The sequence below is a fragment of the Lactuca virosa genome, chromosome 5, assembly GCF_052849685.1.
Source record: "Lactuca virosa cultivar CGN04683 chromosome 5, Lactuca_virosa_CGN04683_v6, whole genome shotgun sequence".
In the NCBI taxonomy this organism is placed as follows: Eukaryota; Viridiplantae; Streptophyta; class Magnoliopsida; order Asterales; family Asteraceae; genus Lactuca; species Lactuca virosa.
Window position 1 is genome coordinate 361,796,317 of NC_136430.1, and position 17,100 is coordinate 361,813,416.

Sequence of the window (17,100 nt, forward strand, 5' to 3'; positions counted from 1 at the left end):
CCACATGGTCTTAAACCTAAGTGTCATGGGCTCCCCCCATGGTCTTCAATAGGAAAGCCATGGGCTCTCCACATGGTCATACATCCAAGTGCCATGGGCTCCCCTCATGGTCTTTAATAGGAAATCCATGGGCTCTCCACATGGTCTTACATCTGGGTGCCATGGGCTCCCCCATGGTCTTCCATGTAAGTATCACAAAGACAACTAGCATACCACATATCACATAGTCAATAGCATACCACATAATCACTAGCATACCACATATACATGCATACCAGACATATCAGTAGTGAATCTACAATAAACACTGCAACGAACTGAATCGGTCGGCCTTGGTGCCTTAGACCCATTGGTATGTTGAGGAGACTCACCTGGCACTGCTGAAGTCCCGCGGATAAAACTCTAGCTGCTGGTTGACAGGTTCCCGAACTGTCAATCATCAAAACGACACCCAATTAATAATTGGGTTCCAATACATAACCATTAGTCTACACTTGGGGTAAATGGTCTATTTTACCCCTAACCTAGCTTGGTTCACAACCAAGGCCCAAAGTCTCACTCTGAAGGCCCAAAAGCCCAATAATCAACCAAGGCCCAACGTATGGCCCACTTATGGCCCAATTTTCCAAATTGGGCCCAAGCCTTTCCAATGGGTCTTACCCTAAAGCCTAATAATTTCCTTAGTCCATAAATATGTTCCCAATTGGCCCACAAAGGCCCACATTAGCTTAGTCTAATAAATGGCCCAATAAGAACCCAAAACCCAATTAGGGTTTTTCACATAAAATGACGATTAGGGTTAAGTGTTCCTACTTAACCCATTAAAGACTTAATCCATTAAGTACTTATTCAGTTAAGTCCATTACTCCACTAGACCAACTTAATCGGGCATAGTTCAAAGTTCCAAACCAATGGTCCTACGCGGGTCCCGACAAATCCAAAATATATATTCCCAAAATTAGGGTTTTCTAAACCCTAATTAGAGTTTTCAACCAAATCAAAACCCAATTAATCTAATAGTTCAATTTTTACATTAGTTAAAGTCTAATCTAGTCGGGTACCACCCACTACCACCTCGGGCAGTGATGGTTGGCGGTGGTTCACGGCGGCAGCCACCACCTCACGGTGGTGGTGGTCATGTTCTTGGGCCAACACAACACCAAAAGCACTCCAAACATCAATCCAAACGCACCCGAAAGTCCACAGCCACCCGAGATTGTGGCTAGCAGTAACGGAACGGCGACAGCAGGTGGCGGAACGACGGCAGTAGGTGGCGGTGACGAGTTCTCTTCGTTTTTTCCTGGCCAAGCAAAGATCTATACAACATTAACCCAAGAAATAAGTTCATAAACACCCAACCACCCTCCCCATGGTGGTTGGTGGCAGCAAAAGGTGGTAGAATACGGCAGTGGGTGGCAGCCACCACCTCACGGTGGTGGTGGCGGGCCTTCCTTGGTTTCCAGTCGAGCAAACCCACGCACACCCTCACACATACAAACTAAACACGTGAACACCTCCAACTCAGCCACCTTGGGTAGCAGACGACGACCGGAAGCGACCTAAGGCCACCGGCGGCCACAGTCGGCGTTCACGATGCCGGTTCACAGAAAAACGAAGAAAAAGGATAGAGGGGTGGCGATTGTCCTTACCGAGAGCCTTCCGTCGTGCACGGTCCATATCCCGACGTTCACAGCTTCCTCCTTCGTCTCGGCGGTCTCTCCAGGTGTTTACGATGACTCTGACGGTTCTCGATGGTTCATCTAACTGCCACGACGTCTCCGGCAGCAGAGCTAGGGTGGTGGTGTTCCACAGCGAGGTGGCATGCGGCGGTCTTGGAGCTTCTCATGGTGGCGGCTGAAAATGCTACACATGGTGATGGCGGCTAGTGGTATAGCGACGTAGGGTTAGGGTTCGTGCAAGGGAAACGAGGGGGAAGGGATACGGGAGTTAATCCTGTGTCTCATTTCAAACATGTGTGCCATTTGCCAACTTCAGTCCCTCCTCCCAAGATCTTTTTCAATTTAGGCCTGGAATTTACCCCTTTAGCCCCTGTCTCCAAAAGTCCTTTCATAATAGGTCCCGAAATTACCAATCAGCCCCCTAAGCCTTCAAATCCTTTCAATTTAAGTCCATTAATTACCAAACACACCCTGACTTCTGAAATCCTTTTCAAATTAAATCCAATACTTACGCTTTTAACCCCCAAAATCCAAAATTATATCATTTGGTTCCCCCGAAACCAACACCCCGCTAAATATTATTGATTTTGGCTACCATTATATAAAATAATAACAAAGATTACATCTCGGGGCTTTTGAGTTTACTATTTATTTAATTGATTTTAAACGGAATGTTACATTGGCTTTTCGTTTTCTATATAGAGCATGCAAACTAAAAAATAAGTGTTCATGAGTAGCAACTTGCTATCGACAAAAGGCACTAGACATGTTTATCACGCTCCTCTGTGACTGTGATAGTACAAGTATATGGTTTGATTTTTTTTTTTTTTTTTTTTGATGAGGTATGAAAATAGAAAGTATGTAAAGGTTATATATTGGTTTCCAAAACAGGATATAACTTATTTTATAATTTGTTATGCTTGCAGAAGACTAGCCAAACGTAGCCAAAGGTTGTATGTTGGTATGAAATCTAAAACTTTAAGGCTTCCAAAACAAGTATTTTCTCACCCATTAGTGCTTAAAAGGAAAACAATGTTGATTTTCTAAGGAAGATGTTTGATTTTTTTAATGCCCTTCGTCCTTTTGTTGTGAATTTATGACATTTAGAAGCAGTTAATATGTTATGTTCCAATTCATTGGCTTGTATGTGCCTAAGTTGCACTCATGGTAACACTTATTGAATTTAACAAAATTAATCAAATTATCGTAATTATTAGTTGTTTTATAATGTATATAGTATATTATCCTTGTTCTTTACAATAGGAATATTCCTTTTAGTAAAAATAAAGTTTGTAATCCATCATCTTGCAATTCTTCTCATGCAAAAACATCTCCATAAATAACATCTTTGCAAAGAAATGATTTTAGAGTAAATTACAATTTTTGGTCTCCGAGATTAGCACCTTTTCCAGTTTTGGTCTCAAAAGTACTCTGTTTGCCGTTTTGGCCCTTATATTGTGATTTAATAATGATTTTGGTTCTTAAATTTATTAGAAAAAAGGCAAAAAAAAATGTATTATTAGGATATAAGTCACTAATGCATGACTTGTATGAGCAAACCATATCACTACTGCACATGTAAAATCAAAGGTACAACACATTTATGCATGAAATCAGAGGTGGTCCAATGTGGCATGCAATCTCCTCTCATTTTTTCTAAAAAATCGATATTTTTGCCTAAAAATTAACAAACCTATCATAAAGGTATGAAACATAATATTTTGTTTTTTTAAAATTGAAAGTGTTAAAACGAGAGTTCCATTTAATATTTGTGTTTCAAATGATATCTATGTTTCAAATGACATCTATTTTATGAATGTACTATAAGTTTTTTATTCTAAACAAAAAGGTAAAACAATCAATCAATCAAATCATCCTCACCAACTTCAGTAAATCACTCTTCATCATCTGGATTCTCTTCTTCATCACCCTGGTTTTCTTCTCCATCCTTCTTTTTCTGTTTCTTGACAATGGCGGCAATAGGTTCCTTATGCTGAGCCTGCAAGTATGAATTTACATTAAAATCCAGCAGAATACATATCTAAATGATAGCTAGTTTTCACCAATCACCTCTAGCTTGGGAACATTCAGAGGTTGACGTAAGGTTTTAGACAGTTGCTCAAGCCTTTGGCGACTTTCTAAGGAGGCATCCACACGATTCTTCTCATTTTTCTCCTCCACCTCTTCTTCTTCCACTTGTTTCTCTTCTTCTTCCACTTATTTCTCTTTCTGTGACATAGGTGTTGAAATTAGATCTGTAAATTACAAAATCAATCAGAATCTACTTACCTTCTCTGCTTTCGGTGGAAAAATCTTCCTCGAGAAGCCATCTATGAAGATCTCCAGTGGATTCTGACATAACAATCAAACAAAATTTAGACTCTGTTTAAATACACAAAATTAGCGGAAGTTCGGTACCTTGTTCTGGTCCTTGTTCTGGTCCTTCTTCCAGGATTTACTCATTTCATGAAGCATCTTCTACAGAGGATTTGCTTCTTCTTCATCCTGTTAACATAATTCAAAATGAGAACTCAATATCAAATATAATAAGTTATAAGGTATAGCGAAGTTGTTTCTACATCTATTCTTCTTCTGTAAATCTCCTCAGGGCTCTCCTTCTTCATTGTTTGACATTAACATGAAAATACAATCAGTAAAGTTCAAATGGAGAGATAATTTTCAAGTTGGATCGTTACCTTAGACAAGTCATCGTCCTTTGGTTTCTGAGATCCTTTACTCAGTTGATTCCAGATTTTCATCACAACATTTGATTTGTCCTCATTTTTCTAAATATAACATGATAACTCGAATCAGAATAATGAATATAAGATTCACAGCAACAAAATCGATGTTAAATAAAAGTATGAAGATGATTTGAATAATGATTTGAGTTTTGTACCCTAAACATCTCCTTCTCTGTGGATTTCTGCTGCATTTTCTTCTGCTGATTGGATTCACCGTCCACAGCAACTTCAGCTTGTTTCTGTTCATCGACGGTTTCATCGGCCTTGTTATTGGCGTCGGTAATTTTCATTGTTCTCTGGATCTGATGGCGGTTATCTGACCTTTCAATGGCGGTTTCTGGGAAATTAGTTTCAAATATAGGGGGAAGGGGAGGGTAGGGAGGGAAAAGTTGTAAATCGCGTTTAAACGCCGTCGTTAAACGGTGTTGCTAGTTACGTGAAGAAAAAAAAAGTTTTTTTAAAGAAAAAACCCTCATTTTTTATAAAAACCAAACCCTTCTCAAATCTATCTAATGTTTCGTTTTTTATTATTTTTGTTGTAATTTGGCTTATAATTATTAATATTTTTTATTAAATCACTTATTTAAAGTATTTAAATTCAACTTATCATTTAATTTACTTTAAATTTATTTTTTTATTTAGATTGCATTTCCTATTAAATTAGATATTTTTCCGATTTTTTCATTTTTATTTTTGATTCAGACACGATTCCGATTCCAATATACCAAGAACCCTCTGTTGCAGTTTCGGTTCTAAAAAATTAGGATGAGTATATGCTCATGTCAATGCTTAACAAATCTTTTATTTTTCTAATTTAAAAATCTTTTGTTTTTTTAGGGCTTATTCAAATATATATTTATTTTTGTTTTTTTATTTGTTTTTTCTTTTGACTTTTTGTTTGTTAATTATTATTAATTTTTAATTTTTTTATGTTTTGTTTATTTATATTAGTTAGTCATAACTTTTTAACGTCTTTTTCGTTTATCTGAAACCAGTTTTTAAAAAATCGGATCATCCAAATCCGTAACTTTCTTTTTACAATTTAGGCTATTTAATTTGAAAACGGTTATAGATTCATCCGAAATGTGAAAAATCATAAGTTATGTAATTCGAAAATTGTTAAAAATTTGAAAAAACATAAGTTATTAAATCCAATAATCGTTTATAGTATAATCCAATTTGTGTATTTTTTTTAAACAAAAAGAATTACTTATATCTTTATTTTTATATCAACTAATTGTGAGACCTATGTAGTACATCAGTTAATTTAAAAGAAAAAAAGTTTAAATATAAAAATCAAAATATTTGAGAACTTTGAATTTATAAGAAAATAAGAAAAATAATGAATTATTATTATTGAAATTTTTTTATCTTTTAAATTTAAATAAATAAACAAAAGAAATTAATGAACTTTAATTTGTGAATTTTGAAATTAAAAGGTAAATTCATTAATGAAATTGATATCCATTTATTATTATATTTATTGTAAATATTACATTAAAATATTATATGAAATTTAATAAAATAGAAAAACTCATAAAATGACAGGTAGAAAAAAAATTAATTCAAAATAACCATAAAATGACATTTGGCAAATTAAATAAGAGTGTGACATTTGGCAAAGAAACTTTCATTTATTAGAGTATATGAGTTTTTTTAGCACCACCCGTAAACATATATTGTAAAAGCCAATTCGGTTTTTAATCGAAATCTGATAGCTTAAAAAAACGAGTTGTGTTGTTGTGAGACATGGTGATGATGATGTTGAAGAAGTATCTAAACTATGGATCAAAATATAAAAACTATTCTTTATATATATATATATATATATATATATATATATATATATATATATATATATATATATATATATATATATATATATATATATAGGAAGGATCATTTGAGAACCTATAGTTTCCCGAGAACCCGAGAACTAATTTTAGACCATTAGATTAAAAAAATGGAAGGATGTGATTTCTAATGGCAGCTTTGTAAATAACTGTGAAAAAAAAGAGACCGGGGTGTTATCGGCATTGAAATACATCCAAACTCTTTCTCTCTCTTAAAAACCAATGTCACACTTGTAGATCTTCAACGATCTCTCCCTTTCTCCCTCTACCCTGCCTTCTAATCACGACCAAATTCCGATAGAATTGATGACCCCGATGTTGCTTGCGGTGAGAGATCTCCTTACATCGTCGCCTCACCTCATCGTTTATGTTCTTATACGATGTTTCCTCACCACTTCCATATCTGGACCCATCTCATCTGCTCTCCTGATTCTCTAGATCCTTAATTTATCATTGCCTCCACCCTTCCAGTGCTTGACATCGGTCATGAGTCTGTCACCTTATGGATTCAATATCAAATTTCACTTGATGTGTTGAAGATCGAAAGGAGATGGAGGTGAAAGTTGTTCTAGGGTTCCGACGAGATGTTTTCTCAGAAACAGTTATCTCTGATGTCCCTGTATGCCTGAAATTTGAAATCAAATTTTTTATCAGCTCCTGTGACCTTGTAATCGTCGAGATCAATCATCGGTGTACGGTTAGATTCTAATGTTTCATGTTGCTTTTATATTTTGATCTCGGTTATTCCAACATCTGCTTTAATTTAGTATGTTTTGGTTACCATACGAGGGTGAGGGTGAGAGTGAGATGTGAAGGCTATCTAATTAATCACTTATATCCACCTCAACTCATTTCATAAACAATTCAAATTCTTGTTGATGAATCCAACTGAAGTAACTGATATGGTGGTTATCATCGTTTTCCTCAGGATTTGCTGATGTTGAACTGTTGGTGACGAATTCAATTTGTTTTTTCTGGAATGGCCAGAAGGTGTTTGATGTTTTGTCCATATGTAGTTCTGTTTGATCAAGGTAGGATTAATAGTCATATCTTCTCTCACATGTTTGTTTACCTCCTTGAAATGATCTTACTGAACATATATGTCTGAAGCTCTTACTCTAGGGTGTAATGGTTTTCAAGTTAATAATTATCATATATGTGTTGATATTCTTTATGTTATGCTTGCAGTAGAGTAGAGTGTAAGTCCATTAATAAAGCTTGGAGTTGAAATGACGGCTACACCCATGTTGCCACCAAACTTAGGACCTGGAGATGGAAATGCTCCAACAGCTCCGCTTCCACCAGAGACAGACATGACCGGGATATGCTTCAGGGATCAATTATGGTTAAACACATACCCACTTGACCGCAATCTTGTCTTTGATTACTTTGCACTTTCTCCTTTCTATGATTACACATGCAACAATGAACAACTCAGGATGCGCTCAATTCACCCTTTAGACATCTCTCATCTTTCGTAAGTTTTTCTTTCCATTCAGTTTTCAATTCAAGTGTTATCTCTAATCTGTATAGAATGAGATTATGATTTAGTCTTTACATACAGTAGAATGAGAATGACCCAGATCACGCTCAAGGGAACGTGCTCGGGATTATGATCGTCAAAGGTATCTTTTTTTTAATAAAACTTACTTATTAGTGTTTGGTATATATGATGGAATGGAATCACAAAGGAATGGAATGAGGAAGGTAATTAGAAAACATAAAAAAGTTATTTTTGAAACTAAACTTTTAGTCAAATAAAGATACATGACTACATTTATGTATTTCAATTAGTGTAACTAATATTTTTGTTATTTTTGGAAAATAAAAAGAAGAATCTAATTGAAGTTTGAAATTATTTAAAAACATTAAAATATTATTAAAGATTATATAAGTAATTTTATTTTTGTATATATAAGTTGTTTATTATAGTGATTAACATGTAAATAACATGTGATTCACATGTAAATCTCATGTGATTCACATGTAAATCACAAGTGAATCACATATGAATTACATGATTCACATGTAAATCACATGAGATTCACATATAAATCACATGTAAATCACAAGTGAATCACATATGAATTACATGATTCACATGTAAATCACATGTGATTCACATGTAAATCACAAGTGAATCACATATGAATTACATGATTCACATGTAATTCACATATGAATAACATGTAATTCACATGTAAATCACAAGTGAATCACATATGAATTACAAGTGATTCAAATGTAAATCACAAGTGAATCTTAAAAGATATAATCACATGTGAATCTTACATGAAATAATCATAAGTGAATCTTACATGATTTATACATATGTTTTTTGTGAATGTTCTTGCATTAATCAAATTTTTTTTAATTTTCTTGTAGATTTGGAAGAATATTGGAAAAAAATTGAAGAGGTGAAAATGATAAATTAAAGAAAATATAAAAATCTTGACACAAATACGTGAAAACGCTTTGAAATTTTGTAGCATTTTTTATTTTTTATATTTTATTTTGTATGGAATAAAATACTTGTACTATTGTGTTTATAGATTAGTAAGTAAAAATTGGTTTTTTATGATTTATTTACGAGTATTATAGTATAAGAAATATATATACATGCACTTGAAAAAATATGTAGATATGCTCCTAAAACATTGATTTTTGTGGTTAAATAAGCTATATTTTTTTTTTTAAAAATATTCCAGGTTTTTTTTTTAATTTACTATGTTTTAAAATTTTCCTGTTTTTTTAAAAAAATGCAGTTTTAAAAAAAATATATTTTTTTAACTTTTTTTGAAAATTTTATGCTTTCTAAAAAAGAAAAAAAAAATCTGCAATTTAAAAAAAACAAAAATTATTTTTTTATAAAAAAAATCCGAAAATTTGATTTATAATGTTAATTTAAGAGCTTTTTATTAATATTTCCAATAATACAAAAAATTACATGAGATTGGTATGATGACGATCATGCCCTTAATGAGTTAATCTTGATCCAACGCTCCACCTTTAGTTCTCGGGTTCTCGAGAAACTATGAGTTCTCAACGGATCTCAACCCTATATATATATATATATATATATATATATATATATATATATATATAAATTTTTTGTTCTCTTATGAACAATGTTCCACTCATATTGGTCCATTTTTCTTTTTTTTTTTCTTTTGATTTATTTAATATGGTCGTAACCTAGTGGAACCTTGACCCCTCTCAGCCTTTTTTTCCGCTTGCTTCTCTCTTTTGCCTGTCTCGAGTCCTGTTCCTTCCACCGCTTCATACATTCCTCCAGACCACCGCCTTAATCCAGATCACCAACTTAATCCTCCAAAACTATCAAATGTTTACCAGTCGACAACCGCATCATAGATTCGTATATGTTTCGTGCCCTACCCATCGTCGTAATGCGTCTCGGTTGGAGGAATCGTCTTCTCCATGGTCGGTCGGACGCAACGCACTGCGTCGTCGACTACATAGGGTGTCCGCTTACTCATCGGTAGTGTTAGCCCTCTCTCCGATTCCTGCAATACCATCCGATTTGAAGCTTATGTCCATTTAGGGGTCACCGCATAACAGTTCGATTTTTTGAGAGAGCCGGTTTGCATTTTTCAAATACCATATTTTTGTCTAAAATCAACCAATATCGATTACATGAATAAATCTTATATATATATATATATATATATATATATATATATATATATATATATATATATATATATATATATATATATAGAATCTTTAACTTATTTACCAGTTTGAAATTTCAAGTTCGGTTTCTAACTACTGAAACTTCCTTTTTTGCAAAGGTTTGAAATTAATGTTAAAGGAAGCCTCATACTTACTAAAGGTATGTTTTTTCACAAGTTGATTACGTTGTTCAAACTTACACCTAACTTGTTTGATGAAATCCCTCAATGAGGCATAGGGTTTTATTTTGAGAAACAGTAACCTTTCAATGCATTGGTCATCTTTTTTTTTTTGTGATTTGTGACATCCCAATTTTCATGGCAAGAAAAGACCGATTTTGTTTATGCTTTATTCAGAGTACCTCTTTTAATAAAAACGTTGCGAAATTTGTTCCCATAAAAACATGATAAATACGTTATCAAAGCATTTCCGAAGAAATGTATTTTTATCCATTTTAAAACATTTGGGATGTCATCGTCAATACAGAAACATAAGCATAAACAGATCTTACATTCATTTACACTAGTAATCTACATCTCTTTTAAATCCCTCAGTGTAAAGTAGTTTCATATCGACACCTGTGATACAAATAAGCTTGAGTGGGTCAGGTTGGGAAACCTGGTGAGTACATAGGGTTTTCAACCCATAATAATTTAAGTATTATGTTTAAACATCAAACAATCAACTCAATTACCCATCCCCATTATCTTCCTTACTCTTAAGGATCTACCCTAAGAATCATCTATATTGCATTCATTCATTTCGAAGCCCATTGCTTCCAGGGTTTATATGATAGGCACTAAGTCCATAGCTGCCAATGCTTGTTCGTAAAGCACTAATTCCATAGCTGCTAAAGTTCATTCATCGGGTACTAAATCCATAGCTACCAGTGTTCAGCTAATAGGTACTAAATCCATAGCTACCAACGTTTATTTAACAAGTACTAAGTCCATAGCTACCAACGTTTATTTAACAGGTACTAAGTCCATAGATACCAACGTTTATCTAACAGGTACTAAGTCCATAGCTACCAACGTTTATCTAACAGGTACTAAGTCCATAGCTACAAACATTTCTCTAACAGGTACTAAGTCCATAGCTACCAGTGTTTATCTAATAGGCACTAAGTCCATAGCCACCGATGTTATTTATTAGGCACAAAGTCTATAGCTGCCAATGTTTACTCATACCATCTTCATCTCTCATCGTTCATCTACCCTTGTTTTACCCAACATATTCGTAGATATAAAATACATATACAGTTTAAATCATTTAAAACATATATAAAATCGTTCATCCAACATAGAAAGCAAGCATTCAAATAATATGCACACATAGCACGTAATTTATATAAAATACTTCATATCTATGTGTAAGATGAAAGTAACTATGCACTCACTTGTTAAAGTGATGATTCCAAACTCGGATAGCGCTTCGCTTCTTAACAATATAATTTCCTTCGACGAAACCTAGTATTATTACCACTAGATTTTAGTCTAATATTTACCGTGACTAATTATTAGTCCTAGCATTATTATTATTATTATATAAGCGTTTAAACAATATTTTCCAACCACTATGTACAGACAGGGCCAAACATAGAACACCGGAGGGCAGGACCATTTTGGCATATAGCACTTCTGAAATCCAACAACCCTATGCGGCCCTTTAAACAAGATTCACCGTACCGCGAGTAGTTAAAAAGATATTATAACGACACTTATATAAGTCATAATAGTAGCCCAAATATTTATTATAAGTTCATAATAACAATACTAATTTTAAATATAAGTTATATTTAAAATATGGTAAGCATAACTTACTTACAATGGGGTTTTAGTTAGAAGTCGGGCTCTGCAGGGTAGAACTTCGTCGCTGAATCTTTCTAAGAAAGATTCTTGCAGCGCTTCAGCGCTTACCTTACTATACTAAAACTACAGAAATAGAAGTCGAATCACGAGGGACCGAAATGCTCGGGAGATAAGAAGAGAAATACTCTTGAATCAAGAGAATGGTGCAAGAAATATGAGATCCTAGAGGCTCTTATTTATAGTAATTGAATTTTCAAAAATCACCCTCTATATTTACTTAAATGACTAAACACCCCTTTATAATACTATTTAAAATAGATTTAATGATATTTGTACAAAACTAATGTCGAAAGTACTCAACATTAGTCTTATAATGACCGCATCGTCGATACCTTTCTAATGATATATACATATCTATATATATGTAGACGTATATATGATTTACGCTTTATTTTAATACGTAAATGTGCTATTAAAAATTATAACTCGTTCATACGAACTCCATTTTTGACGTTCTTTATATCCACGCGTTGGTATTTACGAGTACTACAACTTTCATTTAGACGTCGTCAGCTAATTCTCATTCTATCTCATATTTACAAAACTGTATCGAATTTATCGCGCTCGAAGAGTAGGGACCAAGTTTCGTCCATATCTTTAACATACGAGCTCTATTCTCGACGTTCTTTATATCCACGCGTTGGTATTTATGAGTACTACAACTTTCATTTAGAATCCATCGGCTAATTCTCATTCTATCTCGAATTTACAAATCTATATCGAATTCGCCGCGTTCGAAGAGTATGGACTAAGTTTCGTCCATATCTTTCGCATACGAGCTCCGTTTTCGACTGTCTTTTTATCGTTGAACTCCTATTAACGATATCTTCATTTCTCGTTTAGACTTTTTTGGTTAAAAATCGACCGATCTAAAATTCAAATTTCGGGCTGTGCACTGTTATGCCTAATCTTAGAAAAATCATAACTTCCTCATACGCAGTCAGATTTGGACGTTCTTTTTATGCACATTCCCGGTGTCGTGTCGGTTTTGCTGTAAAACTTCGACGAATCATAATTTCTTTGTTATAACTCGGATTTCGGCGTTCTTTATATGTACAGAACCCTTGTGACATATACTATAACTTGGTTAAGATTATTTATTCTAAATAATCTTCTATTAAAAAGTCATTTTTATGCTTATTGTCTCTAAATTGACTAGCCCGAATCTGCGGGCGTTACATGATTGTTCTTTAGTATTAAAGGAGATCAGTTGTAACACTTGGATCGTGGTATGTTTCATTAATTCCCTTCATTTTTGAAATATTTCACATTTAGTCCTTGGGTAATACGCGGGGCGTACATATGGGTACCCATATTAATTCCCTTCATCAGTACATATGCGTACGCCCATCGTACGTGTATGGAGTCCTGACCAAGCCACTCATCAGTACACTGAATGAGATCTTTCAAAAATGAAGGGAATTAATATGCCCCGTGTACATATGCGTACGCCCCTCGTACGTATCTAGTTTATATGAGTTTTGGACCCTATTTGGCCCCATGAATGAGATCTAGTGGTTTGACACCACTCCAGGAGCTATGAGTTGCCACTCTTGGTGTTTCTGAGGTTCAAAGTCCATAAAGTTGGCACCTTTCGGGTTTAGAATCACCCATGCATGAGATTATGTCCATTTAGTGAAATTAAAGGGCTATCTTGAAGTTGGGTCCTTTTGGGGCATGCAAAGTCACCAAGTCAGCGACTTTATGGTTCTAGACGTTTATTAGGGAATAGATCTGTGGTTTGGACTTTTAGTCTTGAGCATTACATGCTTAAAGTGGGTTTTGGCTTAATGTGTGAGTACGTTGGGCGTACAAGTCTGTATGTGTCGCGTACAAGCCATTTAGCGTGTACGCTTAACGTACAGCTGAGTACGCCCCGCGTACTGAGTCTATCGGGCTTTGCATTTTGGGCTTCGAGTTTTGGCCTTTCTTTTGGGCTTAGGTGATTGGGTTCTTGTTGGGCCATCTGAGTGCAAGTGTTTTGGACTAGGAGAATTGGTGGGCTTTAGGGAAAGGCCCATGTAAGGTTTTGGGCCAAATTTGGAAAATTGGGCCAAGTTTGGGTTGTGAACGGTTAATTGGATTTTGGTCCTTTTGGGTTATAGGTTTGGGACTAAGTCTTGGTCCAAACTAGGTGTGACATCCCCAAATTTCTCGGCCAGAAAAGACCGATTTAATTTATGCATTTAAAATAAAATCAGAGTAATCTTTTTAAAAGATGTTGCGGAATTTGTCCCTAAAACAAACATGATAAAAATTTATCAAAACATTTCTTAAAGAAATATATATTTTAATTATATATCAAAACCTCGGGATGCCATGCTCCGATACAGACCAAAAGCATAAACAATATATTATAAGTCTTACAATAGTTATTTACAACTACTGGCCTATAATCCAAAAATCTCTCATCATCATCCGACTATGCTCGGGGTCCACTACCTGTAATATAAAAAGCTGAGTGAGTCAAACTTGGGAGCCTGGTGAGCATATAGTGGCTGAATGCTCGAGTTACGCTGGGCATAACATCCTTGTACGCGGGGAGTACTGCCTCTTCGACATGTACGCTGGGCGTACGAAGTGGATCAGCTCGGATGCATCAAGGCTACGGACTCGTGGCACTCATGCGATGGAGTAGGCTTCGTGGCCCAAGTCAGATCATGAACAGGAGTACGCTGGGCGTACTCCTGTACGCTAGGCGTACTCCGAATTTCCAAACTTCTAAAATTCGTATCTTTCGCATACGAGCTCCGTTTTTGACGTTCTTTATATTCACACGTAGGTGAGACTATGCTCTACAACTTTTATTTATACTCCGTCGGCTAATTTTGACTTTATTTTTAAAGTTATATTTTTAACAGGTCGGGACAGGAAAAGTTCGTTAAAAATTCATAACTTCTTCATCCGACGTTCGTTTTCGTCTGTCTTTTTACCGTTGCACTAATATCGACGAGATCTTCGATTCTCGTTTAGATTGTTTTGGATAAAAATCACTCGATCTAAATTTCAAATTTTGGGCTGCATACTGCTAAGTCGAAACTTAGAAAAATCATAACTTCCTCATACGAATTCAGATTTGGGCGTTCTTTTTATGCACGCTCTCGGTTTAACGAACTCTACGACTTTTGTTTAGATCACTAAGGCTAAAAATCGTTCTATCGTAAATTCACTATTTACGTCACGAGTGTCGTACCGGTTCTGTCGCGAAACTTCGACAGGTCATAACTTCTTCGTTATAACTCGGATTTTAGCATTCTTTATATATCCGGAATCCTTGTCACGACTACTACAACTTCCTTGATAGATATTGGGTTTATCTAATATTTATTTTCGACGCTTTTTTTATTCTTAATTCATTATATCAAAATAATTAAGCATAAAACACATAATACTCAAATAATACAATTTATTATTTCAAAACAAATTACAAAGGTTGACCTAGACTATTACATCATTATTAATGTCTAGCCTATAAACACGGGCGTTACACTAGGTCAGGGGTAAAATGGTCTTTTTACCCTAATTATGGACTCATAGCTATGAATTGGAATCCAATTATTAATTAGATGTTATTTGGTATTGATAGCTCGGGGATTTGTCGGTTCGCATCAACAGTGAGTGTAGGATCTTTTATCGTCGATTGAGATAAGTTTCCGCACTGGGTTTAGCGGGTCTAAGGCGCCAATGCCGACCCTTATTGTTTATGTTAGGATGCTAGGAGTCTGTGTGACCCTTGCACGTGTTATGTGCTGCTATGTATACCGGGCAGGGCTCAATGTCGGGCGAGGCCCGATGACTGAATCGTATGCTATTGTTTTATGATCATTGTATGTGTTAGCATGATTATGATCATTGTATGTGTTAGCAGTAGACATTCTTTTAGATTTTTATTATCCAAGTATAATTTTCTATTTTTTTCTTCTGTCTCTAACGTCTGCAGCATCCATGTTCTTGTTTGGTAAATAATGACCAATAATAAAGTTAAGTTTAAAATAATTATAATAATTTCAAAGTAAGGGTTACTGATGGTTGGTTATACACATCAATCCTCAAAATTTGAATTATAATCAAATAGTAGATACATGAATACGTTATTTAAAGACATATATATGTTAACACAAAATTTAAATGTAATTCGTTTATAATTTTGATGATTAACAAAAAAGAAATCATTTGTGGTTTTAGATAGATTACATGAGTATTTAAACAATAACGAATGTGGTACATAAAACATAATTTATATTTAAGTATAATAATGAATAAATTGTAAACTTATAAAAAATGATTGGCAAAGGAAAATATATAAATGACATTTTAAAATTTAACAAATATTTTAAAGTATGATTAAGTAAATATGATATAACAATTTTAGGATATACAATATTATTTAATTTATATTTTTTTATACTTGTTTAGAAAATGTAGCAATCGAAATTATGTAAATATCTTTATTGTCAATCATTAAAAAAAATTAAAAATTGTATAAATTATTTTTATATTTATATTAGAACGATAAATAAATATAGATTAATTATGTTACATCTATAAGAAGAACTGATATAGATAGAACTGATATCTGTAAAAGAAAAAAAAACATTAGTGTATACACAGAGAAAATCTTTACAGCTAATATTTACATCACATTACACAAAAAGATATCAAGAATCGTATTTACTTCACTCTCAAGAAAAAAAGGGGATGAAAAGATGGTGTACACAATGTACACCATAAACAGACAACAGCATTTTCAGTGGGACCCATCTGGTCCAATTCTTGCGTACACAAAAAAAAAGGAAGAGATAGTATATTCAGAGTATACTAGTATGCTAAACTAGAAGACAAAATCCCGAACCCATCTGGTCCAATGCCCTATGTACAGAAAAGATAAAAGAACTGGGACCCACCCGGTCAAGGCATCTTATCGAGCAGTCAAAGACTTTCCCAAATCCCGACTTCCCTCACCGGAGTCGCAGCAGGCATTAGCCCTAGTTTTCTCGGTGCGTTGGCAGCAAATGAAGCCAAAGTCTCATTGCTTGATCGTGTTCTCCGACCAGCACGTCCAAGCCTTGTCTTGCCCGTTGGTTGTTGGTCACCTCCACTCCAACAAAGCTCTGTTCTGTAAACTCTCCAAACGATCACAAGTCAAACTAGTCTTCAACTTCAAATCAAAATATTGCAGATTTTGGAGTGAAAACTTCCCACCTCTTAGATCTTTTCCTTTATTCGCGAACCAGGGCATTTATCTTCACCGTTTCAAAAA

At 34.5% G+C, this 17,100-nt stretch overlaps 1 protein-coding gene across 1 annotated transcript; it reads right to left on the minus strand.

Annotated features, from left to right (window-relative positions):
• Nucleotides 1-3,506: 3,506 nt before the first annotated feature.
• On the minus strand, nt 3,507-7,286 carry LOC145113536 (uncharacterized). The gene is made up of 8 exons (XM_079049606.1): nt 7,138-7,286; nt 6,802-6,901; nt 4,579-4,851; nt 4,376-4,465; nt 4,098-4,184; nt 3,969-4,031; nt 3,750-3,908; nt 3,507-3,678 (listed from the first exon to the last, which is right to left on the minus strand). The coding sequence occupies exons 1-5, from the start codon at nt 7,284-7,286 to the stop codon at nt 4,158-4,160; spliced, it is 639 nt and encodes a 212-aa protein (XP_078905732.1). The 3' UTR covers nt 3,507-3,678; nt 3,750-3,908; nt 3,969-4,031; nt 4,098-4,157.
• Nucleotides 7,287-17,100: the final 9,814 nt, after the last annotated feature.

Excerpts from the sequence above, each read along its gene's own strand:
- LOC145113536 (XM_079049606.1), bottom strand. The coding sequence starts at position 7,286 with ATGGACAAAACATCAAACACCTTCTGGCCATTCCAGAAAAAACAAATT. Across the intron at positions 4,466-4,578 it reads CAGAGAAGGAGATGTTTAGG|AAAAATGAGGACAAATCAAA; the intron begins GTACAAAACTCA and ends TGTTATATTTAG. Across the intron at positions 4,185-4,375 it reads AGGACGATGACTTGTCTAAG|GATGAAGAAGAAGCAAATCC; the intron begins GTAACGATCCAA and ends TTATGTTAACAG.